Source organism: Vipera ursinii (assembly GCF_947247035.1).
Source record: "Vipera ursinii genome assembly, chromosome: 2".
In the NCBI taxonomy this organism is placed as follows: domain Eukaryota; kingdom Metazoa; phylum Chordata; class Lepidosauria; order Squamata; family Viperidae; genus Vipera; species Vipera ursinii.
In genome coordinates, this window is record NC_139513.1 from 290,841,606 (window position 1) to 290,867,162 (window position 25,557).

The window sequence follows — 25,557 nt, forward strand, 5'->3', positions numbered from 1 at the left end:
AGGGTGGAAGGAAGATGACAGAAGGATCTTGATTGTGCTGTTGCTGTCATGAGGTGGGTTTTGTTTAATATGGTGAATTTTTAAAAGTTTGTAAGCTGCCAGAGACACTCGTGTGTCAGTTGTGAAGAAAGAAAGAAAGAAAGAAAGAAAGAAAGAAAGAAAGAAAGAAAGAAAAAGAAAGAAAGAGAGAGAGAGAAAGAAAGAAAGAAAGAAAGAAAGAAAGAAAGAAAGAAAGAAAGAAAGAAAGAAAGAAAGAAAGAAAGAAAGAAAGAAAGAAAGAAAAAATAGATTGAATTTGGAGCTGGGAGACCGGCAAAATTGACAGCTCTTGTGGCTTCTGTTGTTAGGCAAGTGGGGAATTGTTTGTGTGGTGAGTTGCACAATTAAACCAAAACAATTAAAGCTCCATTGCTCAATTCAACCTCACTAGCATTCATGGATAGCAGAGCACTGATGCATCACTTAAGGAAATATGCAGCATAGAGTGGTCCCTGTGTGGAGTCAGAACACTGCTGTCCTAGTAGGATCACAGGAAAAACACACATAGGCATAAATATAAACACACACACACACACACACACACACAGAGAGAGAGAGAGAGAGAGAGAGAGAGAGAGAGAGAGAGAGCAATAGCAATTAGACTTGTATACCGCTTCACAGGACTTTGCAGCCCTCTCTAAGCGGTTTACAGAATCAGCCTATTCCCCCCCCCCCCGCCAAGCTGGGTCCTCATTTTACTGACCTCAGAAGGATGGAAGGCTGAGTCAACCCTGAAATGGTTAGTATCCAATTCCAGGCAGTGAATTAACCTGCAATATTGCATTCTAACCACTGCGCCACCACAACTCTTAAATCTTATATAGAACAATTAATGACAGTGAGAACAATTAATCAGTGGAACAACCTGCCTCCAGAAGCTGTGAATGCTCTGGAAGTTTTTAAGAAGAGATTGGACAACCATTTGTCTGGAATGGTAGAGGGTCTCCTGCCTGAGCAGGGGGTTGGACTAGATGACTTCCAAGGTCCCTTCCAACTCTATTATTATTATTGTTGTTGTTGTCGTCTTATCCCATCTTCTTATACTGTATGTCATCTTATCCTACCTTACCTTGTCCTGTATCTTGTATCTTGCATCTTCTTATGTGACATCTTTTTTATCCATTCATTAATGACTAATTTTATTTATTAATTAATATACTACAAACTATTTTTTTCTTTTCTTTGTCTCCCACCTTTATTACTTGATAAGCAACTCGAGGCCCCTTGACAACCGGTACACAATGTATAAAAATCTGCGTTAAGAAATAAATACGATAAAAAGCAAACCAATCTACAAGATCTGTAGATAAACACACAACCATCTCAAGAGTGGAGCATCTGAGCATATCTCCAGTTCCCTGTTATTACCAGCCCCAGGGACACAATCCGGTCTTGGGGGCCTTCAAGAATGTCCACAGAAATGAAGCTAATCTGATTTCCAGTGGGTATGTGTGTGTGTATATTTTCTGTAAGGTGGCTTACCGCGTTTGCAAGAAGCCAGAAAACGTGATTTGTTCACCGTTCTGTGAGTACATTTTGCAGACCCCAACCCTAATCTGGCTACAGATGTGGTGCCAATGCAATCCCTATGCTTCTCACTTCCATCAGCCTGGAGAGGGTTGCTTTAAAAATGTTACACAAAATAAGGCCGTTCGGTCTGTAGCCCAAACTGAGCCTCCAGCTTCAGGAGCAGTCTACTTTCAACCGATAGAGGACCTTTTCCGCATGACTTTTGCAATTCTCAAAAAATAAATAAATAAATAAATAAATCTGGGATGGCCAGGGTTTGTAAACTCTGGATGGAAGTTCAGCCTGATTCTGGTAGACTGTGACCGACCTCATTTTATGAACTTTTTTTGCAACTTTTTTGTTAAGTTGAATAGCAATAGCACTTAAACTTATATACAGCTTCACAGTGCTTTACATCTCCTCTCTAAGTGGCTTACAGAGTCAGCCTCTTGTCTCCCCCCCCCCAACAATCTGGCTCCTCATTTTACCGACCTCCAGAAGGATGGAAGGCTGAGTCAACCTTGAGCCGGTCAGGATCGAACCCCTGGCAATCGGCAGAGTTTGCCTGCAGTGCCTCATTCAGACCACTGGGCCACCAGGGCTCAGCATCAAATGCTGCAATTGTTAAGCAAATAACTGGGGCATTTTTGCTAAAAAAAATCGTAAATGCCATTTTTCAGCAAAACCGTCGTAAAAAGTGGACCCTGGGATACGGCAAACGGGCATAAACCCTGGTGGCATCCCAAAGTTGTTCCTGAGTAGGTTGTGGTTCTCCTCTGCGGCTAGAGAAAGTTTTGGATCCAGGTCTGAAGAGCAACTGGATCTGGATTTTCCTTTGGATAGTCTCATTCTCAATCCTTCCTTCCCCCTTTCATGACCACTCGTTCATTCCTCTCTTTTTTTTTTCTTGCGATCTTTTTGCCCTCTGAGGTCAACCCACACAATGCACAATGACGCAAGCAGATAACCTTCTCCTCAACCATCTTCCCTGTGTTTTGGACTCAACTGATCTACTCTGTCAACACCACGAAGGGCAGAGAGAGAAAGCTCAATCCCTAAAGCAGAGATAAAAATCCCACACAACTAAGCTTGCTGACGTCACAAATCCCCCACCCCAACCCCTGCACACAGCCGACCTCCTTCCAACAGCTGCTAAGCAAACCCAAGATAACGTCCGAGCCCACAGACAATTCCATTGTTTCTATTTTTTGCAAATCACTGTCCATTCTCAACAGCCAACAGAGCTGCATAAAGAGATCTGGGCAATAAAGATAATTTCTAAGATTCCATTAATATGGTAACTTTCCTTTTTCACTGCTTTGTTTTAATTTCATCCTTTTCTTGGCTTCTAAGCTGTGTGTCCAGCAACATCTGGAATAATTACACTGATCTCAAAAAACTAAGTGGTGCCAAGACTTCTTCCTTCCTTCCTTCCTTCCTTCCTTCCTTCCTTCCTTCCTTCCTTCCTTCCTTCCTTCCTTTCTTTCTTTCTTTCTTTCTTTCTTTCTTTCTTTCTTTCTTTCTTTCTTTCTCTCTTTCTTTCTTTCTCTCTTTCTTTCATTTCCTTCCTTCCTTCCTTCCTTTCTGTCTTTCTTTTTCTTTCTTTCTTTCTTTCTTTCTTTCTTTCTTTCTTTCTTTCTTTCTTTCTTTCTTTCTTTCTTTCTTTTTCTTTTTCTTGGTATTTATCCCACCTTTATGATATACTTTATAGGGAACACAAGGTAGCAAGCACACCAACAATACACCTGCCTCCTATTTTACCCACAACAACAATCCTGTGTAGTAAGTGAGGTTGAGAGAGGATGACTGGCCCAAAGCCATCCATCCATCCAGCCTTCATGACTAAGGAGGGATTAGAACTCACCATCTCCTGGTGATGGGCTCAAAATCTCTGCTTTGATGTCTTAAGGGTGGGGTTTGTGGAGTGGAGGAAGAAGACTGTGGGGTCCTTGGTGTTCTCTCAGCTTGGTTGTTCCTTTGCAGATGTTTTGTGACCCAACTAAATAACATCAGTTAACATGCTAGAAGGGAGTGGGATGTGTGGAGAGGAGGAGGAGGAGGAGGAGGAGGAGGAGGAGGAGGAGGAGGAGGAGGAGGAGGACGACGACGACGACGACTGTGGGGTCCTTACTACTCTCTGAGCTTGGTTGTTTTCTTGCAGATATTTCCTGACCCAACTAGGTAACCTCAGCAGTGCTAGAAAGGAGTGAAGTTTATAGAGAAGAGGAGGAGGAGGAGGAGCAGGAGGAGGAGGAGCAGGAGGAGGAGGACTGTGGGATTTTTAGTTCTTTCCAGGCTTGGTCATTTTCTTGCAGATGTTTCACGACCCAACTGGATATCATCCACGCGAGAACACCAAATACCTTTAACCGCCGTTTGTAGGATTTAGCCTCCAAAATCCCATGACTCATCTTTGTCCCTGTCTCATGCACTCTTTCCAGTTCCTCACCATCTTTTTCCACAGGTGGTCCTTGACTTATGACCATAATGAACCAGGAATTTCCATCCTAAGTCGTGACGGCTGTAAGTCAAGTCACCCACACGATCGGACCTGATTTTCCAAGCTTTAGCACAGCAGTCATTAAGTGAACACCACAGTCACTAAGTGAACCACTGTATTTCTATGAATGTTTTTTTTTGCCGCAAGCCAAAAGGCCATTAAAGTCATAGATTACAGTCAATGACCACAGAACCCTGTAATGGCCATAAAGGTGAGCCAGTTGCCAGCCACTCGGAATGTGGTCATATGACTATGGATGTGTGTGCAGCCATCAAAACTCCAGAATCAGGTTGCAAGTAATTTGGGGGGGGGGCGGAATCTGTCATAAATTCAAACAGTTGCTAAATGTCTGGTCATTAAGTGAGGACTACCTGTATTTTGGTTAGCGGAATTGGCTGCAGTGTTCCAGATCTAACCAACGGTGAGTAGAATGGAATTATCACTTCCCGTAATATTGGTATTATCCCTCTCTTAATGCAACCCAAGATTGCATTGGCTCTTTTGGCAGCTGCAACACATGGCTGGCTCAGATGCTTCTCCCAAAAACCACAGCTAAGCCAGGTACTAGATATCTTGTTTCCTTGCACCTGGTAACGGTGTTTAAAGCCCTCCATGGCATGGGGCCGGAGTACCTTAGGGAACATCTGCTGCCGGCATCAAGCTCCCTGCGCCCTGTGCGTTCCCACAGAGAGGGCCTCCTCAGGGTGCCACCGATCAGAGAATGTCGATTGGTGGCCCCCAGGGGGAGATCCTTCTCTGTGGGCGCTCCGGAGCTGTGGAATCAGCTACCGGTAGAGCTCCGGATGGCGCCCGATCTTCGCTCCTTTCGTCGCGATCTCAAGACATTTTTGTTTGTACAAGCTGGCCTAGCCTGATGGGGATCGGTGGGGTTGTTTTATTTTTGGTCTTTTAATTTTATCTCGGGGTTTTTTAGAACTGTACTTCTATTGTTTTTAATTAGGGCAATTGTTTAATCACCTTTTAATGTTTGTATTGGCTATTTTATTCTGCCCTGTGAACCGCCCTGAGTCCTCAGGGAGAAGGGCGGTATATAAATGTTATTAAATTATAAATGTTATTAAATTTTTCCCTCCTTAAATCCAGAACTTTCATTTCTGGACACAGTCCAGAATAGAACACATAGAAGATAGAACACAGTCACTAAAGGAAGGGTCGTAAATCGAGAACTACCTGCAATGTCAGCCAAGATCGTAGATTGACTGTCCTCGAACTGCCTGTCTTTGTGCAGCTTCGCCATTGGGTTTTCCAATCAGTTACACAACATTGTAATGTCTGCTGGAAGTTTTTACTTCTCGGAATGGCACCTGGCATGAAACCAATCCCTTTGGCCCAGATCCCTACCCAGACAGGGATCCCAGCATAATTATCTTGGAGCATAATACAGCCCGAGCTAATTAACATGTATTTTTCTTATGCACAAAAAAATGAATGACACCCTTTATCACCTTTTCAGCCCATAGGTTGACTGTCTTAGCAAGACCACAGCCTGTCTCCGCAGAGATGCCTCATTTGTTTTAATTCGTGGGTTGTCTGCTTTTTCTTCAGACAACAAACAAAAACAGTGAACCAGCTTCAGGGTTGATTATTCCCCTCCCAAACTTAAGGATCCTTCCTTCGGCTGAGTCTCATGCCGTTCTTTCCCTAAAGGATTGTCCTCCATAAAAGCAGAAGGAGGGGGGAAAGGGGCCAGATTAGAGGGAATTCCTTCTGGGAATTTTAAAGAAATGCAATGTTTTGATTTATTTGTTTATCAAAGTCTGGGAGGGAGGGAATGGTTCTGAAAATGAGATGGGTGGTGCCTAAACTTGGAATATTGCACCCAGTTCTGGTCATGAGAATATAAAAGGGATGTTGAGATTCTAGAAAGAATGCAGAGCAGAGCAACGGAGATGATTAGGGAATTGGAGGCTAAAACCTATGAAGAACGGTTGCTGGAATTGGGTATGTCTAGTCTAATGAAAACAAGGACTAAGGGAGACATGATAGCAGTGTTCCAATATTTGAGGGGCTGCCACAGAAAGGAGGGGATCAACCTGTTCTCCAAAGGACCAAAAGGCAAGGCAAGAAGCAACAGATGGAAACTAATCAAGGAAAGAAGCAACCTAGAATTAAGGAGACATTTCCTGACAGTGAGAACAATCAAGCAATGGAACGACTTGCCTTCAGAAGTTGTGGGTGCTCCATTGCCGGAAGTTTATAAGAAGAGACTGGACAATCATTTATCTGAAAAGGTATAAGGTCTCCTGCTCAAGAAGGGGGTTGGACTAGAAGACCTCCAAGGTCCCTTCCAACTCTATTATTCTATGCTCTATGTCTGTAGCGGCGAACCTATGGCACCCGTGACACAGGTGGCACACAGAGCCCTCTCTGTGGGCACGCATGCCATTGCCCCAGTCCTAGGCTTTCAGCTGGGTTTACGCTTTAGGCCTCTACCGCCATGTGCAAAAAAAAAAGGTTCAATCAATCAATCAATTTCAATTTCTCAAGGGAAAAACAGATCTTGCAAAGTTGGAATTGATTGATTGAACTTTTTAGTCCCACTCACACTGCCCTTACCACCGCAGCCACGCCCACCCAATGGGTCACGCCCACCCAATTGGCTACACTCACCCAATGGGCCACACCCACCCAATGGGCCACGCCCACCTGGCACCTGGCACATACAGTAAGTGGGTTTTGGGTTGCAGTGTGGGCACTCAGTCTCTAAAAGGTTCGCTATCACTGCTCTATGTCCTAAACATAATAAATGTTTTTCCCCCCTGAAGCATCACCTTCCAGACATTGAAGAAAAAAGATTTCACTGTTTAAGAAAAACCATCTCAAACAAACATAGGCACACCCTATGGAAATGGAGGCTTTGAAGTGCATTGCAAAGCTTGGGGTGATCCTCAAGGCCACAAGACTTTAGGATGGCCACCCTTCATTTGGTACCTCCTGCATGTGATGGAGTTAAAGGTAAAGGTAAAGGTTCCCCCGCGCATGCGTGCTAGTCGTTTCCGACTCTAGGGGCCAGTGCTCATCTCCGTTTCAAAGCCGAAGAGCCAGCACTTGTCCAAGGACGTCTCTGTGGTCATGTGGCCGGCATGACTAGACACCAAAGGCTCCCCAAAGTCAAGATGGTGGACCCTACTGTATGATCAGAGTCCCACCCATTTTTAGCACACCTTGGAGGTGGGGCCTGTATCATGCACTTGTGTTGGCCATCATAAGGTCTGTTTCAACTCTAGCTTCACCCCTGATCCAGGGGCAGATAAGTCCTAAGTTGCTTTCTTCAGCGCTGTTGTAACTTTAAATAGTTACTTTGAACATCATCAGTGCTAGAAAAGAGCGGGACTTGAAGAAAGGAGGAGGAGGAGGAGGAGAAAGAAGAAGAAGAAGACGATGCTCTCTGAGCTTAATGGTTTTCTTGCAGATGTTTCATTACCCAACTAGGTAACATCTCCAACACTGATGATGTTCCCTAGTTGGGTAATCAAACATCTGCAAGAAAACCATTAAGCTCAGAGAGAACCAAGGACCCCACAGTACTACTACTACTACTACTACTACTACTACTACTACTACTACTACTTCTCCTCCTCCTCCTCCATTTGGTAAGCCCCAGTCCTTTCCCCATTCCCCCTTCCACCTTGTCCTCCTCTCCCACTCTGCAATCCTCACTCCCTTCTAGCACTGAAGATATTTCCTAGTTGGGTTATGAAATGTCTGCAAGAAAACTGCCAAGCTCAGAGAGCACCAAGGATTCTTCATTTCAATGCTGAGCTACTCCATGGGGAAAACATCTTGCTTTCTTTGCCCCTGCCCTTCTCTCTCTCCTTTTCTCCCTCATTCCCTCCCCAAAAAGCTTCAGAACTGGAGAAGCCGGCTTCTCTTGACCGCCTTCCCAAACCTTACTTCCTTCAACTTTCCCTTAATTGCAGCCTGACAGCTTCTTTGGCTTTTGACCCAAGGGGTGGAGGAAGAGGGGACGAAAGGGCTGGTTTTCCAACTCCAGGTGGGTTTTCGGAGGAGGGTGCAAAAAGAGGGAAAGCCCGGCCGTTGGGAGATAGGCCTGGTCATGCCAGGTGGGGTGTGAGGGAGTTGGAAATCCATGAATCATGATTAAATTCACAGGGGCAGCTCCAGATCAAACCTGCTTTGTGAGTGCCAGGCAACCAAGACAGGGTGATGAGTAAAGCTGGTGTTCAGGTCAACTTTGCAGTGCTTTCCTGCACTGGAGAAGAGTGGAGTGAAGTGGAGTGGAGAGGAATAGAATAGAATAGAATAGAATAGAATAGAATAGAATAGAATAGAATAGAATAGAATAGAATAGAATAGAATAGAATAGAATAGAATAGAATAGAATGGAATGGAATGGAATGGAATGGAATGGAATGGAATGGAATGGAACGGAACGGAACGGAACGGAACGGAATGGAATGGAGTGGAGTGGAGTGGAAGACAGGGGAAGAGAAGAGAAGAGAAGAGAAGAGAAGAGAAGAGAAGAGAAGAGAAGAGAAGAGAAGAGAAGAGAAGAGAAGAGAAGAGAGTGGAGGAGAAGAGAAGAGAAGAGAAGAGAAGAGAAGAGAAGAGAAGAGAAGAGAAGAGAAGAGAAGAGAAGAGAAGAGAAGAGAAGAGAAGGGAGTGGAGGAGAAGAGAAGAGAAGAGAAGAGAAGAGAAGAGAAGAGAAGAGAAGAGAAGAGAAGAGAAGAGAAGAGAAGAGAAGAGGAGAGAGTGGAGTGGAGAGAGTGGAGTGGAGTGGAGTGGAGTACACTACAGTAGAGTAGAGTAGAGTAGAGTAGAATAGAATAGAATAGAATAGAATAGAATAGAATAGAATAGAATAGAATAGAATAGAATAGAATAGAATAGAATAGAATAGAATAGAATAGAATATGTGGCATAGAATAGAATAGAATAGAATAGAATAGAATAGAATAGAATAGAATAGAATAGAATAGAATAGAATAGAATAGAATAGAATAGAAAATATGGAGTAGAATAGAATAGAATGGAATGGAATGGAGTGGAGTGGAGTGGAGTGGAGTGGAATAAGCAGTAGGATATAAAATAGAATAGAATAGAGTAGAGTAGAATAAGCAGTAGGGAATAGAATAGAATAGAATAGAATAGAATAGAATAGAATAGAATAGAATAGAATAGAATAGAATAGAATAGAATAGAATAGAATAGAATGGAATGGAATGGAATGGAATGGAATGGAATGGAATGGAATGGAATGGAATGGAGCGGAACAGAGAGGAGTGGACTGGACTGGAGAGGACTAGAACAGAACAGAAAATATAGAGTAGAGTAGAGTAGAGTAGAGACCCACTTGAGTTTTAGAAGGGCATCTGAGTCACCTTCCAAGGTACGGGGTGAGTAGCTTTCTCCGCAATAAGCCCTGCTCGCTGGGGCAGCCTCTAATGGAGAAGTAGGCAACCTTGGCTCTTTTATGACTGGTGGACTTCAACTCCCAAAATCCCTGAGCCAGCCTGGCTCAGCTCAGAAACCTCTCCCTTTTCCCTCAGCATGGCTGGCTCAGGAATTCTGGGACTTGAAGTCCACGAGTCATAAAAAAGCCAAGGTTGCCTACACCTGCTCTAATGTCTGTTCCTCCCACCAATCAATTTTTTTTATATGCTCCATCACTAGAGGTTTTCAAGAAAACATTGGACAGACATTTGTCTGGAACGGCATAGGGCAGGGATGGGCAATTATGGCAATCTTAGAACCTTCAACTCCTAGAACTGAAGTGGGCTGGGGTGAAAGATAGAGACCCAAAGTCACTGAGCTATTTTCATGCCTTTGGTGGGACTAGAACTCACAATCCTTCCTGAAATGGCATTCCAGGACTCTCATTTCGGGAAGAAGGGGGGTCAGACTAGAAGACCTCCAAGGTCCCTTCCAACTCTGCTATTCTGTTATTCTGACTTTCAGCCTCTCCATTTGGATGTTTCAATTTTGCAAATGTGACACACACCGAACACGTTTTCTTCGGCATGCGATCCCTAATATTTGCATTTATCTGATTGACAGGCTGGGCCTATCTCTGTATCAGCCCTAGACAGATTTCTGCAAATCATCTCTCTTAATATATTTGGGTAGATAACGATCTGGTTTTTGTAAAGATGCTTCCTGTGTAGGGTGACACACAAGCACACATACTAACTCTTCAGAAATCGTGTTGCGAAATTCACAGGCCTGCAAATTGCATACACTAACTAAGTAGCGCATGGGTCAAGCTGGAAAAAAACCTTGAAAGTAGATGAATTTCTACCTGTTTCAATCTTCCACCCTCCGCGGTTTGGGAAAGTAAATTTCACAAAGTTTATAAGCAAGGCTGGACAGATCTTGCTGGCTCAAAGGCAGCTTATGTAATTTATTTTCTTTACATAAGCAAATGTAAGTAAATAAATCCACCCAGCTCGACAGATCAAATTGTTCTGTGCAGGATTTTCTGCCATTTAACAGGCACAGGTTTATTGCCAGCTCACCTGTATTAAGAAATTCAATCCATGACACAGAACAAAAATTTGGAGCACCTTTATTTATTTATTTATTTTATAACAGCAACGATAACAGAATTGGAAGGGGCCTTTGAGGTCTTCTAGTCCAACCCCTTGCTCAGGCAGGAAACCTTACACCATTTCAGACAGGTAATCCAAGACGTACGACCACAACTGTGCCTAACATTTCCGTTGCTAAGTGAGACATTTGTTCAGTAGAGTTTTGCCCTATCTGACGACTTTTCTTGCCACAGTTGTTAAGTGAATCACTGCAGCTGGTAAGTCAGATGGCCATTAAGTGAACCTGTCTTCCTTATTGGCTTTCCTTCGCTTGTCAGGAGGTCGCAAAAAGGGATCATGTGATCCCAGGACACCGCAACCGTCATAAATAGGAGTCAGTTGCCAAGCAACTGAATTCTGATCACATGGCCATGGGGGGATGCTGCAAGGGTCGTAAGTGTAAAACATGTTTATTTTATTTATTTTTATTTTAATTCCATTTATATCCCGCCCTTCTCCGAAGACTCAGGGCGGCTTACAAACTTAGCAGTAGCCTTCATTCTATGTATATGCCTGCTTGTTAGGGCTTTCACACACACCCCAAGCGGCATTATTACAAAGTCAGCTTAATTGCCCCCAACAATCTGGGTCCTCATTTTACCTACCTCGGAAGGATGGAAGGCTGAGTCAACCTTGAGCCTGGTGGGACGCGAACCTGCACTAATTGCAGGCAGCTGGTGTTACTTAAGGAGGCATTAGCCCACTGCTACACCAAGGCTCTTGTTCCTAAGTCGCATTTTTTTTCAGCGCCGTTATAACTTTGAATGGTCACTAAACGAACAGTTGCAAGTCGAGGGCTATCTGGACTTCCTGTTAGAGAGGAGCAACAAGGCCACATACCTCGTGTTTTGTCCTCCCATTCTTCTCCACAACACCCCTGCGAGGTTGTTTGGGGCTGAGAGGGAGGGATGGGCCCTCCCAACCTCCCCATGAGCCTCCAGGACCAAGGTAGGACTTCCATTTAGGTTTCTCCAGGCCAGCCCATCACAACACCAAATAGTTTGCTTAGCCCAGGGCTTTTCAACCTTTTCACCCATTAGTACCACTTTTAGGATATGGCAACATCCGAGTACCACCAGTCGCCTAGCAAAGTGTCAAAAACTTGATGACAAAAAAAAAAAGGAAAAAAGTGATGAAGTACAGGTAGTCCTCGACTTACGACAGTTCGCTTAGTGACTGTTCAAAGTTACAATGGCACTAAAAAAGTGCCCCCCCCAAGCCAGAGCTGAGCAAGACCCCTGCCTGCCCACCCGGTGGCGCTCTTCTTCCTGTCCGAGGTTTTCATTGTTGTGAGCATTTCTGTTGAGGATTGGCAGTGGGGGTGGGGTGGAGGGTAGGGTATTTGTTTTTTATTTCCCCCCCCCCCACTCTGCTGGGTGGTTGCAGCAGGTTTTGGTCACTTCACATGACCCTGGGACACTGTGCCCGTCATAAATATGAATCAGTTGCCAAGCATCTGAATGTAAATCACAAGACCCTGGAGATGCTGCAACATTCCAGCTGATCGGCGCTTCGTCTGGGCTCAGAAGTGCCAGGATCAGTGCCGAGCTCCAGCTGGATCCTGGCGCTGATCCTGGGGCTTCTGCTGAGCCCTGACAGCCCTGCAGCTCCAGCCGTCTCTCGCTCAGGCTTGTGCGGTGCTGCCACCGATTCAGCTCATTTCCCTCCCCCACTACCACTTTTCTAGGATGGTCGCGTACCACCTGCCAGGTGCCAATGTACCACAGGTGGTACCCGTACCACGTTGAAAAGCCCTGGCTTAACATGTCTAAATTCTGCTCTCCTTAATATTCAGGCCCTGAGGGATGGTTCTACTTTGTCCACCAACTGCTCGCAACTTCTGTGGAGCTTCTCTGTCATCCAGGTCATGGATGTCCCAAAGGTGCATTTTTCAGGAGGCAACTGGACTTTCTGGTTTTCCTTTGAAGAGGTTTCACTTTTCATCCAAGAAGCTTCTTCACTTCTGACTGGATGGTGGGGAAATGGAAGGATTGATACTCCTTGCAGACAGCTGGTCATTTGCATTCTTTTAGAGAGTCGTTGAGGCCACCTGGAGGTTTGTCTGTGTCCTCAGGGTCACCTGAGTGGTGCGAATGGGTGTGGAGCCTTCTTGGAACTGCTGAAAGGACTGTGTTGTAGACTGGAGATAGATGATGTTGTATCCCTCCCCTCTGTTGAGAGAGGGCTGTTCAATTTTGACCTAGAGGGCCTCTTTGAAGAAGGCTCTACACCCATTTGCACTACTCAGGGGACCCTGAGGACACAGACAAACCTTCAGGTGGCCTCAACGACTCTCTAAAAGAAGGCAAATGACCAGTGGTCGGCAAGGAGTATCAATCCTTCCATTTCTCACCATTCCAGTCAGAGCTGAAGAAGCTTCTTGGATGAGAAGCGAAATGTCTTCAAAGAAAAATGAGAAAAAGTACCTTTGGGATAGTCACGTTCCTTTTTTTTTTTAAGGGTTTAAAGTCAATGATGGATTATAGATAGTATTCAACTGACAACCAAAGTTGGGAGAAGAATTTCTGTTGCTAAGCAAGGTGATTATTAAGCGGGTCGCACCCAGTGACCTTCTTATTGCCACTGTTGTTAAGCGAATCATGCAGTTCTTAAGAGAATCATGCAGTCAATAAGCAAATCTGCTTCCCCCTTTGTCTTCGCTGGTCAGAAATCAGCTGGGAATACTAAGCGGACGGTTCTTATTTATTGATTTAATGTTTTATATGGCATTTTAGTTGTACGATGGTATGGGCAGCATGAGGTTTAATAATGATAATAAATAACGTGTCCAAATGTTTATCATGTGACTGTAAACATGCGGCAGAAGAAGAAATAACAGAGTTGGAAGGGACCTTGGAGGTCTTCTAGTCCAACCCCCTGCTCCAACAAGAAATCTGCCTATACCGTTTCAGACAAGCGGCTGTCCAGTCTCTTCTTAAAAGCCTCCACAGTTGGAGCACCCACAACTTCTGGAGACAAGTTGTTCCACTGAAATTCCTCCTTAGTTCTAGGTTGCTCCTCTCCTTGATTAGTTTCCATCCGTTGCTTCTTGTCCTGCCTTCAGGGGCTTTGGAGAATAGCTTGACTCCCTCTTCTTTGGGGCAGCCCCATAGATATTGGATTGCTGCAACAGTTGTAAGTTTGAGGACCAGTTGGAAATCACTTTTTTCAGTCCCATGGACCTTTGAACAGTCACTAAATGAATGGCTGTAATTTAAGGGCTACCTATATCATAAAGAAGGGACGTGGTGGCTCAGTGGGTTAGGACGCTGAGCTTGTCGATCAGATGGTCGGCAGTTTGACGGGTCGAATCCTGAGTGCCGCGTAACAGAGTGAGCGCCTGTTACTCGTCCCAGCTTCTGCCAACCTAGCAGTTCGAAAGCACGTAAAAATGCAAGTAGAAAAATAGGGACCGCTACGGTGGGAAGGTAACAGCGTTCCGTGTGCCTTTGGCGTCTAGTCATACCGGCCACGTGACCACGGAGACGTCCTCGGACAAGCGCTGGCTCTTCGGCTTTGAAACGGAGATGAGCACCGGCCCCTAGAGTCGGAAACGACTAGCACGCACATGCCGGGGAACCTTTGCCTTTACCTTATATCATAAAGAGGACTGATTTGATAGATATGTTTGCAGTTTAATGTGAGCTAAGGAAATGTTTCCAGTTCTTTGCTGTAGTCAATTATACAGCCAGCTCACTCCCCCGGCACCAAAAGTTGCAAAATATGCTAGGAAATGTCCTGACATGAACCACGGACAGGTTACAACCCTCCCTTTGGATTTGTGTTGCACCGATGGGAAGTAACAGCCTTCGGACCGGTCCAGCAACTACCCTGGGGTGGTGTGGGATCAACAGGAGATTCAAAAGTCTTGCACTCTGAACACCCCACCCTGAGGCTGTTTACAAGTTTCTCCTGCTTTTCCCCCCAGTTGTGAGTTTTACAAGCTGCAGCATCTTGGGGGTGGGCGTTTTGCTCCTGGGGGCAAGTGACTACAGGTGTTCAGACAATGAAATTCTGCAGCTTCACCTGACGGTGTGAGTTACGTGGCCCTGGCAGCATTAACCGTTTGCTGGAGGTGAAAGGAAATATTTCCACCCTTACCTGGGAAGGTTTTGGTGCTGCTCAATGCCTGATCAAATCCTGCTTTTTTTGGCAAGAGTGCAACTGGGCATGTGCCAAATATAGACTGCTAAAATCAAGGTCAAGGGCCAGGTGAGACTCCATCCAATGAAGATCGTTAGAAATGACTTGGATGCTTGCTCTTCATGTTCACAAGCCTGCAACTTTACAGGTAGATAAAATAACCTTTATTGGCACAACGACACACATCAAAAACCTGTATGTCTCGTCTAGGGGGTCTCCAAACTTGGCCACTTTAAGACTTGCGGACTTGCAGTTAAAATCCACAAGGCTTAAAGTGGCCAAGTTTGGAGACTCCTGTTCTAGTCTAACAAAGGGAAGAACTAGGAATTTGTGATAGCTGTTTTCCACTTTTGAACAGCAGTCACAAAGAAAGGATCAAGCTATTCTCCAATGCACCTGAGGGCAGGCCAAGAAGTAATGGATGGTAACTAATCAAGGAGAGAAGTAACCTCGAACTAAGGAGAAATTTCCTGACATTGAGAACAATTAACCAGTGGAACAACCTGCCTCCAGAAGCTGTGAATGCTTCAACGCTGGACGTTTTCAAGAAGAGACTGGACAGCCATTTGTCTAGAATGGTACAGGTCTTCTTTTGAGCAGAGGGTTGGACTAGAAGACCTCCAAGGTCCCTTCCAACTCTGTTATTCTCTACTCTGCATTCTGTATAACCCAGCCAAGCAGATGGATCTCCATCTCAAGAGGTAGGAAGAACAAAGGGAGTCACCAGCTTCTCTGGGATTTGAAGTCCAAAGATCTTGGAAGTTGTAGAGATTGAGAAATACCGGTCTAGGGAATTGCATACATTATGTGCTTATTATGTGGATGTGTCATACAAGCTCAGAAAATGGGTTAGGAAAGTCATCATTATTACAATTAGCCCAATCAACATTTATGCAAATGTAACCTCAGAGAGTTAAGTCAGCAGTCAACCAGATCTTCCTGGTCTCAGCTTTCCAGTCTCTCAACCAAGAACATCTCAGAGAAGACATCCCTCAGATGGATTAGATGACCTGGACGAGAAGAACCAAATTTCTAACTTGACACCAGGATGCTTTCTCGGTCCAGATTTGTTCTTCCATCTAGTCCTCCAGCCAAAGTGGCCTCTTGCTGCATTCTTTTGACTCCGCCATCGCATCACCATCTTGGCTACTACCTGTCTGTGACTCATCCTGGCCCGCCAATACTGTAAAGGTGTTCAGCAAATGCTCTTTATATAACAATCTGCCTTCCTGGAGATTGCGTAATTGGGATTGTTCAATCATGTATGTAAAGCACAGGGCAGGGCCCACTGGTGGTGCTGGGGGAGGGGGGGGGAGGTGAGACAGGGGAGGGGGGGAGGATTATGTAAAGCATGGAAGATTCTGGAAGGAGATACCTGAACTGGTCTGAGGGCCAAAAAGGGAGGCAGGAATGAATAGCAGTGCAGTCTCCCTGAATGTCAGAATAGACTCTAGTCTACGGCAATGCTTCTCAGCTGTAGCTGTGTGGACTTCAGTTCCCACAATTGAACCTGTGTGGACCAGCTCCCAATTGTGTAGATTTAAATCCCAGGGTTGTGGTGTACTTTAACTCCCAGAAGCTGTGTGGGCTTCAACACCCAGAATTAAAGCTGTCAGGACCAATCCTGTGTTGTGTGGACGTCAATCAAAGTGGAGTTTTGCTGGCCTTCAGTTCCTAGACCAGGGGTAGGCAACCTTGGCTCTTTTAGGGCTCATGGACTTCAACTCCCAGAATTCCTGAGCCAGCCATGCTGAGAACAAAGGGAGAGGCTTCCAAGCTGAGCCATGCTGACTCAGGAATTCTGGGAGTTGAAGTCCAAGAGTCCCAAAAGAGCCAAGGTTGCCTACCCCTGTCCTAGAATCTAAACTGTGTGGACTTCAATATCCAGAGTTGAAGCTGTCTGGGGAATTCTGGGATTTGAAGTCCGCCCACCTTGAAGTTGCTGAGGTTGAGAAACATTGGTCTCCAGTGTTGCAGTTTGAGCTGGCTACAGAGACTTCTCCAACAAACACACCCGAAAGATTGTGATGTTGTGCTCAGGCCCATGGGTATAGTATTTATTCCTGAACAACCACTGACCCATTGGATCATTGTTTCAGAGGTATTCCTTACCAGTTTCGCTATGGGCCCATTTTGTCAAAACCTGGAAATGTGGGTTTTGTCAAAACCTGGAAATGTTTTCAGCAAAACCATCATAAAACATGGTCAAGGAACTGCAAGACATTGCAAATGGTCATAAATGCTGGCTACTTTCCAGGCGACTGAAATGTGGTCACGTGAACCCCCACACAGTTCCATCATCATCTTGACTGGTTACTAAGCAACCAGTCATAAATCGAGGACTATATGAGTGTATTGAATTTTCTCTCCTCTTGCACTGGTCAAAGGTGGGACAGCAACCAGAACAGGGTTGTAGCTTTATCTGCGCATATCAGCATTAAACAGCTGGATGGAACTCTTCCTTTAAAGGGTTAGGATGCAGCGGAGCGAGTCAACATTGCTGGAATATTGTCAAGTTAAATTCACCGTCTTCCAGATGTTGCTAAAGGAGAATTTCTACCAGCCTCAAACAACCTCAAACACTTAGGTAAGTAAGGTTCTATGTTTAGGCAAGAAAAATCAATTGTACAGATATAATATAGGTGGTACCTTACTCAGCAGTAGTTAAGTGTGAGAGCAATCTCAGAGTCCTATGGACAATCACTTAAATAGGAGCCAGCCATGTGCTGCAGCTGCCAAAAAAGCCAATACAGTGCTAGGCTGTATTAACAGAGGGATAGAATCAAGATCATGTGAAGTGTTAATACTACTTTACAATGCCTTGGTGAGTCCACACTTGGAATACTGCATCCAGTTTTGGTCACCACAATGTAAAAAAGATGTCAAGACTCTAGAAAGAGTACAGAGAAGAGTAACAAAGATGATTAGGGGACTGGAGGCTAAAACATAAGGAACGATTGCTGGAATTGGGTATGTGTAGTTTAATGAAGAGAAGGATGAAGGGGGTACATGATAGCAGTCTTCCAGTATCTCTGGGGCTGCTCCAAAGAAGAGGGAGTCAAGCTATTCTCCAAAGCACCTGAAGGCAGGACAAGAAGCAACGGATGGAAACTAATCCAGGAGAGAAGCAACCTAGAACTAAGGAATTTCCTAACAAAACAATTAACCAGTGGAACAACCTGCCTCCAGAAGTTGTGAATGCTCCAACACTGGAAGGTATTTTTTTTTTTTTTTTTTTATTGAAAAGTTTTACAATACAATTTTCCATTAAAAACCCCCATCCCCCTCCACCCTCCCCTCCCTACCTCCCCCCTACCTCTTCCCTCCCCCCTTCCCTCCCCCCTTCCCCCCTCCCTCTTCCCTCCCCTCCCTCCCCCCCACCCCCCTCCCCCCCCCGGACTTCCCAGAGCTAAATACAAGGTATATATATATAAAAGCAATCATAAGCAACCATATACTAACAACCATAAATTCTAAAATCCATCACTCTCTAACTTATATAAGAACAAACAAAACTTAACATTATTAAATATATATAAAAAAAAAATAGGAAAAGAAAAGAAAAAACTCGAAAGAAGACTTATTCGAATGCTAAATAAAACTTCTTAACCCTATACTTATTCTGGATAAACTCAATCCACTTTCTCCATTCCAAAATATAACGTTCTTGCGAGTAATCTTTCAAATAAGCCGATATCTTCGCCATCTCTGCCAGGTCGGAAACCTTTAAAGTCCATTCTTCTATAGTCGGCAGCTCCCACACTGGAAGGTATTAAGAAGAGATTGGACCACCATTTGTCTGAAATGGTATAGTTTCCTGCCTAAGCAGGGGGTTGGACTAGATGACCTCTAAGGTCCTTTCCAACTGTTCTACCCTATTCTACTCTACTCTATTCCACACATTCTATTCTATTCTATTCTATTCTATTCTATTCTGTTCTGTTCTATTCTACTGTTCTGTTCTGTTCTTGTAGCAATGGCCTGGTTTTCCTACAGAGAGGAAGGCCATAGAACACAGAATCCAAGGGCTGGAAGGAACCTCAGAGGTCTTCTAGTCCAATCCTGTTAAGGCAGGAGATCTTGTACCATCCAGATCCAATGTCCCAAAAGTACTTTCTCAAAAGGCAACTGGACTTTGCTTTTTCCTTGAAGATGTTTCACTTCTCATCCAAGAAGCTTCTGCAGCTCTAACCAAATGGTGAAGGATGGAAGGATCATGGATTTAGTCAGAGCTGAAGAAGCTTCCTCAATGGGTAGCGAAACATCTTCAAGGAAAAACAGAAGTCCAGTTGCCTTTTGAAAAAGCATTTTGGGGACAACCACGACCTGGATGACTAAGAACCTCCATTGACATCTCGGTCAAACGGTTGTCCCGTCTATTTTTTGAAAACCTCCAGCGATGGAGCACCCACAACTCCACCGCTGCAGCCTGCATCTTCTTCCACGTTAGAAGAATAAATTGGGGGTTCTCAATCATTCCGGGTCCCGACAAGCCCGGGTGGAGTCAGATCAAATCAAAGAAAATGAAATGAAATCGAGACATACTAGAAAAAAAGGAGATTTTATTCTCAGGAACCAAAGCTCCCTTCTCGAGGGTAGACTACAGAAAAATGGGGGACTTGGGTCTTATAGGGGAACTGGTTTTGGTGTGTACACGTGTGGCGTGTGGTTTGCGTACGTGCTGGCTTTAACCTGTTTTTCTGGTGCAGATGCGCAGGTCCAGGAGGGGGGCGTTGATCAGAGGCCTGTTGACTTCTATCAATTATTTATGGGGATTATTACTTTTTGAGAGGGAAATAAAAAGTCGAGGGAGTCACCAAACCAACGTTTTCTTACGGCCAGATAATAAACCTGGGCGACTATTCAACGTGAGAATGAGAAGTGGGTTCATAAAATTGTAGCTTCCTAGAGTGGCTGTCAAAATCAGGAAGTGTTCTGGACCAGAGGTCCCCAATTCCCGGTCCGTGGCCTGGAACTGGTCCGTGGCCTGTTAGAAACGGGTTTGCACACGTGGAGGTGAGCGACAGGCGAGCAAAACTGCACACGCGTGGGGTCTAGATTATACTGCCCTTCTCTTAATGCCCCAGTCCGTGAAAAAATGTGCCTTCTGCAAAATCAGTCCCTTGTGCCAAAAAAGTTGGGGATCCGCGTTCTGGATGACCTCATGGCCTCAGCCCTCACCAAATTTAACCCAGGCCTTGCTTCTTAAATCCAATCTCCACTTAACTCGTCTTATTATAATCTTATTTTTCCTTCCAGGAAGGGAGAGGAAGAGAAGCGAAGGCTTGAGATTTGATTTCTACTCCGTGAACGAAGAGTAATTTTCTAGTATTTCTTTAGCCAGAGGAGGAATTTTTTTTATTTTATTTTTTTAATAAAAGTCCTTTATCGGAGGAGTCAGGCTCCTCTGAACTGAATGGAAGCGAACAGGATGGAAAGAGCGTTTGATTTCAGTGTAATAAAAATCTAAGAAAAAAAAACCTGAAGAAAAAAAAAATTAGGGGGGAGAAGAACACACTCGGAACAGTTCCAAATCCATGGAGGAGCCATCTTAGATGGTCCATTTCTCTGTCCGAGCTTCCACCGTTTTGACCAGGCCTTCACCCAAGATCTGAAAGTCTTCCAAAATAGCTTCCACATTTGGAACCACCGTTGGTTGAGAACTTAGCTTGGACACCATCCTCCCTTGAATGTTTGATACCTGGTGGAGTTAAGAGAAGCAAGTTACAATAGCTGCCAAATATGGATCAAACTATACAGCGGAACCTATATATTTGTAAACGGAGAACGAGAATTTACTGGGTTTTTTTTTTTGTTAAGATCCAGCTGGGATGGATTCTATATGTTAAATGTTAAAATTTATTTGCTATTTGGATCACCTTTTTCTCTCTTTTTTTTGTACACCATTTTTTTTTCTTTTTGTTGTTGTTAGTGCTGGATGTATGTTTTTGTTTTGTTTTTCTGTTTACCTTTTATGATAAAACAAAATAAATATACTTAAAAACTCACACACTGGAGTCATGCGGCCATTGGTGCTCTCTGAGCTGGGTTGTTTTCTTGCAGACATTTCATGACCCAACTAGGTAACATCATCAGTGCTAGAAGGGAGTGGGGTTTACATGGAGGAGGAGGAGGAGGAGGGTGGGGTCTTTGGTGCTCTCTGAGCTGGGTTGTTTTCTTGCAGACATTTCATGACCCAACTAGGTAACATCATCAGTGCTAGAAGGGAGTGGGGTTTACATGGAGGAGGAGGAGGAGGAGGGTGGGGTCTTTGGTGCTCTCTGAGCTGGGTTGTTTCCTTGCAGACATTTCATGACCCAACTAGGTAACATCATCAGTGCTACCCAAAGCTGCTTTTCAACAAGGCAACTGGACTTTGTTTTTTCTCCTTAAAGACATTTCTCATCCAAGAAGCTTCTTCAGCTCTGAATGGATGGTAGGGAATGGAAGGATTTATATTCCTTGCAGACACCTGGTCATTTGCATTCTTCTAGGGAGTCGCTGAGGCCACTTGGAAGTTTATCTATGTCCTCGGGGTCACCTGAGTGGTGCAAATGGGTGTGGAGCCTTCTTGGAGCTGCTGAAAGGATTGTGTTGTAGAACTGGAGATAGATGATGTTGTATCCCTCCCCCTCTGTTGAGAGAGGACTGTTCAGTTTTGAGATAGATGGCCTCTTTGACCCCTCTTTCAAACCAGCGGTCCTCTCCCTTGAAGACAGCTGGTCGTTTGCATTCTTTCAGAGTCGTTGAGGCCACTTGGAAGTTTACGTGTCCTCAAGGTCACCTGAATAATCTTCTTCAGGGTCATCTTCAGCCAACACAACATACGTGCACACTTTAAACCCAAGAATACACTGAGCCAGAGCCTTGTCCACCCCAAGGATAAAATACTCAAGACACAAGCTTGAGCAATGTGGTATATGCAGCACAATGCAGTGAGACATGTGCAGATCTGTATATTGGGGAAACGAAACAACCACTTCACAAACACATTGCACAACATAGGAGAACAAACCCATCAGGACAAGATTCAGCAGTCCATCTGCATTTGAAAGACAAAGGCCACTCCTTCGAAGACTGCAAAATCCACATTTTGGACAGAGAAGACCGCTGGTTTGAAAGAGGGGGGTCAAAGAGGCCATCTAGGTCAAAACTGAACAGCTCTCTCAACAGAGGGGGAGGAATAGGACACTGTCCATCTCCAGTCTACAACACAGTCCTTTCAGAAGTTCCCAGAAGGCTCAACACCCATTTGCACAACTCAGGTGACCCTGAGGACACAGACAAACCTCCAGGTGGTCTCAACGACTCTCTAAAAGAATGCAAATGATCAGCTGTCTGCAAGGAATATAAATCTTTCCATTCCCCACCATCTGAAGAAGCTTCTTGGATGAGAAGCGAAACATGTTCAAAGAGAGAACAAGTTGCCTCTTGAAAAAGCACCTTTGGGTCAAGAGTTGAGCACTCACCTTGAAGGGCTGCGGTTCAAAGGCCGAAGGCTTCCAGAGGACCCCAATGACATCTCCTCCATATTTGTCATAGAAGAACAGGGCCAAGTCACCAAAGGCTTCCTGCAATAAGAAAGGTTTCGTATGAAAGGAAGCTGCCCACATCTCCAAGTCTCATCCATCTTCCTGATTGCAAGTCGCAACTGCCATCTTGACGTTTCACACGGACACACACAGAGGGTGACCCCCTAGTTTGCAACAGGACAAGTGAAGTCTACCTTACACTGAAGGTGTCTCTTTTAACTCCTAGATGAAGGTGGTTGGCCGTGGCTTTCTTCTAAGACCTTTGACACTAAGGGCCCTTGGTACTCTCTTGAGTTTGGTTGTTTCCTTGCTGCAGTTGTTTTATGACCCAGCTGGGGAACATCATCAGTGCTAGAAGGAAGTGGGATTGGCTCTACCAGTGTCCTTGGTAGTAATTAGGCTGCGATATGTATGTACTGTATGTAGGACCAGTCAGTCCTAGAGGAGATCAACCCTGACTCAAGTACTTTGGCCACCTAATGAGAAGGAAGGACTCACTGGAGAAGAGCCTAACGCTGGGAAAGGTGGAGGGCAAGAGAAGAAGGGGAGGACAGAGAATGAGGTGGCTGGATGGAGTCACTGAAGCAGTAGGCGTCAGCCTAAATGGACTCCAGAAGATGGTAAGAGGACAGGAAGGCCTGGAGGAACGTTGTCCATGGGGTCGCGATGGGCCGGACATAACTTCGCAACTAACAATAACAACAGGGAGGAGGAGGAGGGAGGGAGGGAGGTATATAGAGAGGATAGCTAGCTAGATAATAGATGATAGATAGATAGATAGATAGATAGATAGATAGATAGATAGATAGATAGATAGATAGATAAATAGGCAGGCAGGCAGGCAGGTGATAGATAGATAGATAGATAGATAGATAGATAGATAGATAGATAGGCAGGCAGGCAGGCAGGCAGGCAGGTGATAGATAGATAGATAGATAGATAGATAGATAGATAGATAGATAGATAGATAGATACATAGATAGATAGGTAGGTAGATAGGCAGGCAGGCAGGCAGGTGATAGATAGATAGATAGATAGATAGATAGATAGATAGATAGATAGATAGATAGATAGATAGATAGATAGATAGGTAGGTAGGTAGGTAGGTAGGCAGGCAGGCAGGCAGGCAGGCAGGCAGATAAGCGTTAGAAGAAAAGAATATTTGTACTCAGGGTTGAACTGTGGGCTCCTTAGGGCTCTCTGAGCTTGGTTTTCTTGCAGATATTTTATGACCCAATTAGGTTGCATCATCACTGTTAAAAGAGAGTGGGGCTTGCGAGGAAGGGAAGGAGGAGGATTGTGGGATCCTTGGGGCTCTCTGAGCTTGGTGGTTTTCTTTGGGACATTTCATGTCCCACCTAGGTAACGTTATCAGTGCTAGAAAGGCAGAGAGTCGGTTTTCTGTTTATATACAGTGTTTTGCCCTTGACATGATGGGGCTGTTGTATTCTACCTTGGTTGTTCTAAGACCTCTGAGTCTTGATGTCCCCCTCTCTGGAACTCTGGATTACAGCATTGGATGGGAGACCACCATGAAATCTCCCGGCTCTTGGCTCAGCTGGGAAGCTGCTCTCACTACTCACAAGGCACTAAGTTCAGCCTAAGGGAGACCTCCCTTTATGCGCTCAGAAGAAAGCCATAAAGCGGGCTTAAGCGTCTTTTAAGTAACAAGCTGAAGCAAGTATCTTACTAATCCCTTTTTGATTTCTTCCTCTCTCTCTTTTTAAGCTGAGTTGGGTTGGCTCTTGGTTGTTTCCGGGAGCCACAGTGCGACACACATTAAAAAAAATAAAATTAAAAATCAGCCATGGTTGCCATCTTGCCTTGTAACGACCCTACCCTGTACAGGTAATCCTCGACTTACAACCGTTCGTTTATTGACCGTTCAGAGTTTCAATGGCACTAAAACAAGTGGCTTATGACAGTTTTTCACACTTACGACCGTTGCAGCCCCCGGGGTCACGTGATCCAAATTCAGACACTTGGCAACTGACTCGTATTGATGACGGTTGCAGTGTCCCGGGGTCCCCTTTTGTAACCCTCCCGCAAGCAAAGTCGATGGGGAAGCCAGACTCACTTAACAACCGTGTTCCCCGCTCAAGAAGCGCAGTTATTCGCTTAACAACGGTGGTTGCAAAATGGGGAAAAATTCACTTCGCAACGGTCTTGCTTGGCAATGGAGATTTTGGGCTCAGATGGGGAGGAGTGCCTGCGTAGACTTCCTTCTTATAGGCTTCTCACTTTTAGAATCTTTTTTTAAATTTTTCCTACAAGTTTTGACGTATGTTTTGCAAGTCACGGGGCACACCTGAGGCAGAATCCTGCCGAGGCACACCCATTCGATCTGGGTGGTGTCTTTTATTAATTCTTTTAAAATGGTTTTAAAAAAAAAGAAAATAAGATCCCCAAATCTTGGCAAGGGGCGTTTGCGCCTAGCCAACGCCACTGGAGGGCAAGATCAAAGCCCTCTGAAAAACAGGCCTGATCTGGCTGCTGAAATAACCCCATCTGGGGATTAACCATTCAAGAGGATTTTTTGGCGCAACGAGCTGAGACGGTTTCTAATACCCTAGATCTCAATTTTTGAGAGTTGCTGATCAGGAAAGAAAACCCTTTATCTATCTGACTGTCTGTCCATCCATCTATCTTTCATTCATCTATCTGTCCCATCTTTGTTATTTTTAAAACTAAGGCAGCAAACATGCGATCGCCATTTGCAACTCCATCTGTCTATCTATCATCTATTTATCATCTAGCTTGCTATCCATCCAGCTATTATCTATCTATCTATCTATCTATCTATCTATCTATCTATCTATCTATCTATCTATCTATCTATCTATCTATCTATCATCTAGCTTGATATCCATTCATCTAGCTATCATCTGGCATCTATTTATTATCTATCTATCTATCTATCTATCTATCTATCTATCTATCTACCTACCTACCTACCTACCTATCTACCCATAATCTCTTTGTATCTATGTATATCTATCTATCTATCTATCTATGTATCTATCTATCTATCTATCTATCTATCTATCTATCTATCCATCCATCCATCCATCCATCTATCTATCATCTAGCTTGCTATCCATTCATCTAGCTATCATCTGGCATCTATCTATCTATCTATCTATCTATCTATATATCTATCTATCTATCTATCTATATATCTACCTACCTACCCATAATCTCTCTTTGTATCTATCTATCTATCTATCTATCTATCTATCTATCTATCTATCTATCTATCTATCTA

The 25,557-nt window shown here is 44.5% G+C and overlaps 2 protein-coding genes across 2 annotated transcripts in view; one reads left to right on the forward strand and one right to left on the reverse strand.

Annotated features, from left to right (window-relative positions):
- The window catches only part of TPGS2 (tubulin polyglutamylase complex subunit 2), a 409,136-nt gene that overhangs the window by 133,080 nt on the left and 250,499 nt on the right, over window positions 1-25,557 (forward strand). The gene's annotated exons all lie outside the window — the stretch shown is intronic.
- Window positions 19,312-25,557, reverse strand: part of NOL6 (nucleolar protein 6) — a 93,093-nt gene continuing 86,847 nt past the window's right edge. Inside the window, exons 25-26 of the mRNA XM_083354923.1 lie at window positions 22,230-22,331; window positions 19,312-20,461 (exon numbers count right to left, since the gene is read on the reverse strand). Of these exons, the coding sequence (XP_083211049.1) occupies window positions 20,312-20,461; window positions 22,230-22,331 (252 nt within the window). The 3' untranslated portion in view covers window positions 19,312-20,311. The remainder of the gene's footprint in view (window positions 20,462-22,229; window positions 22,332-25,557) is intronic.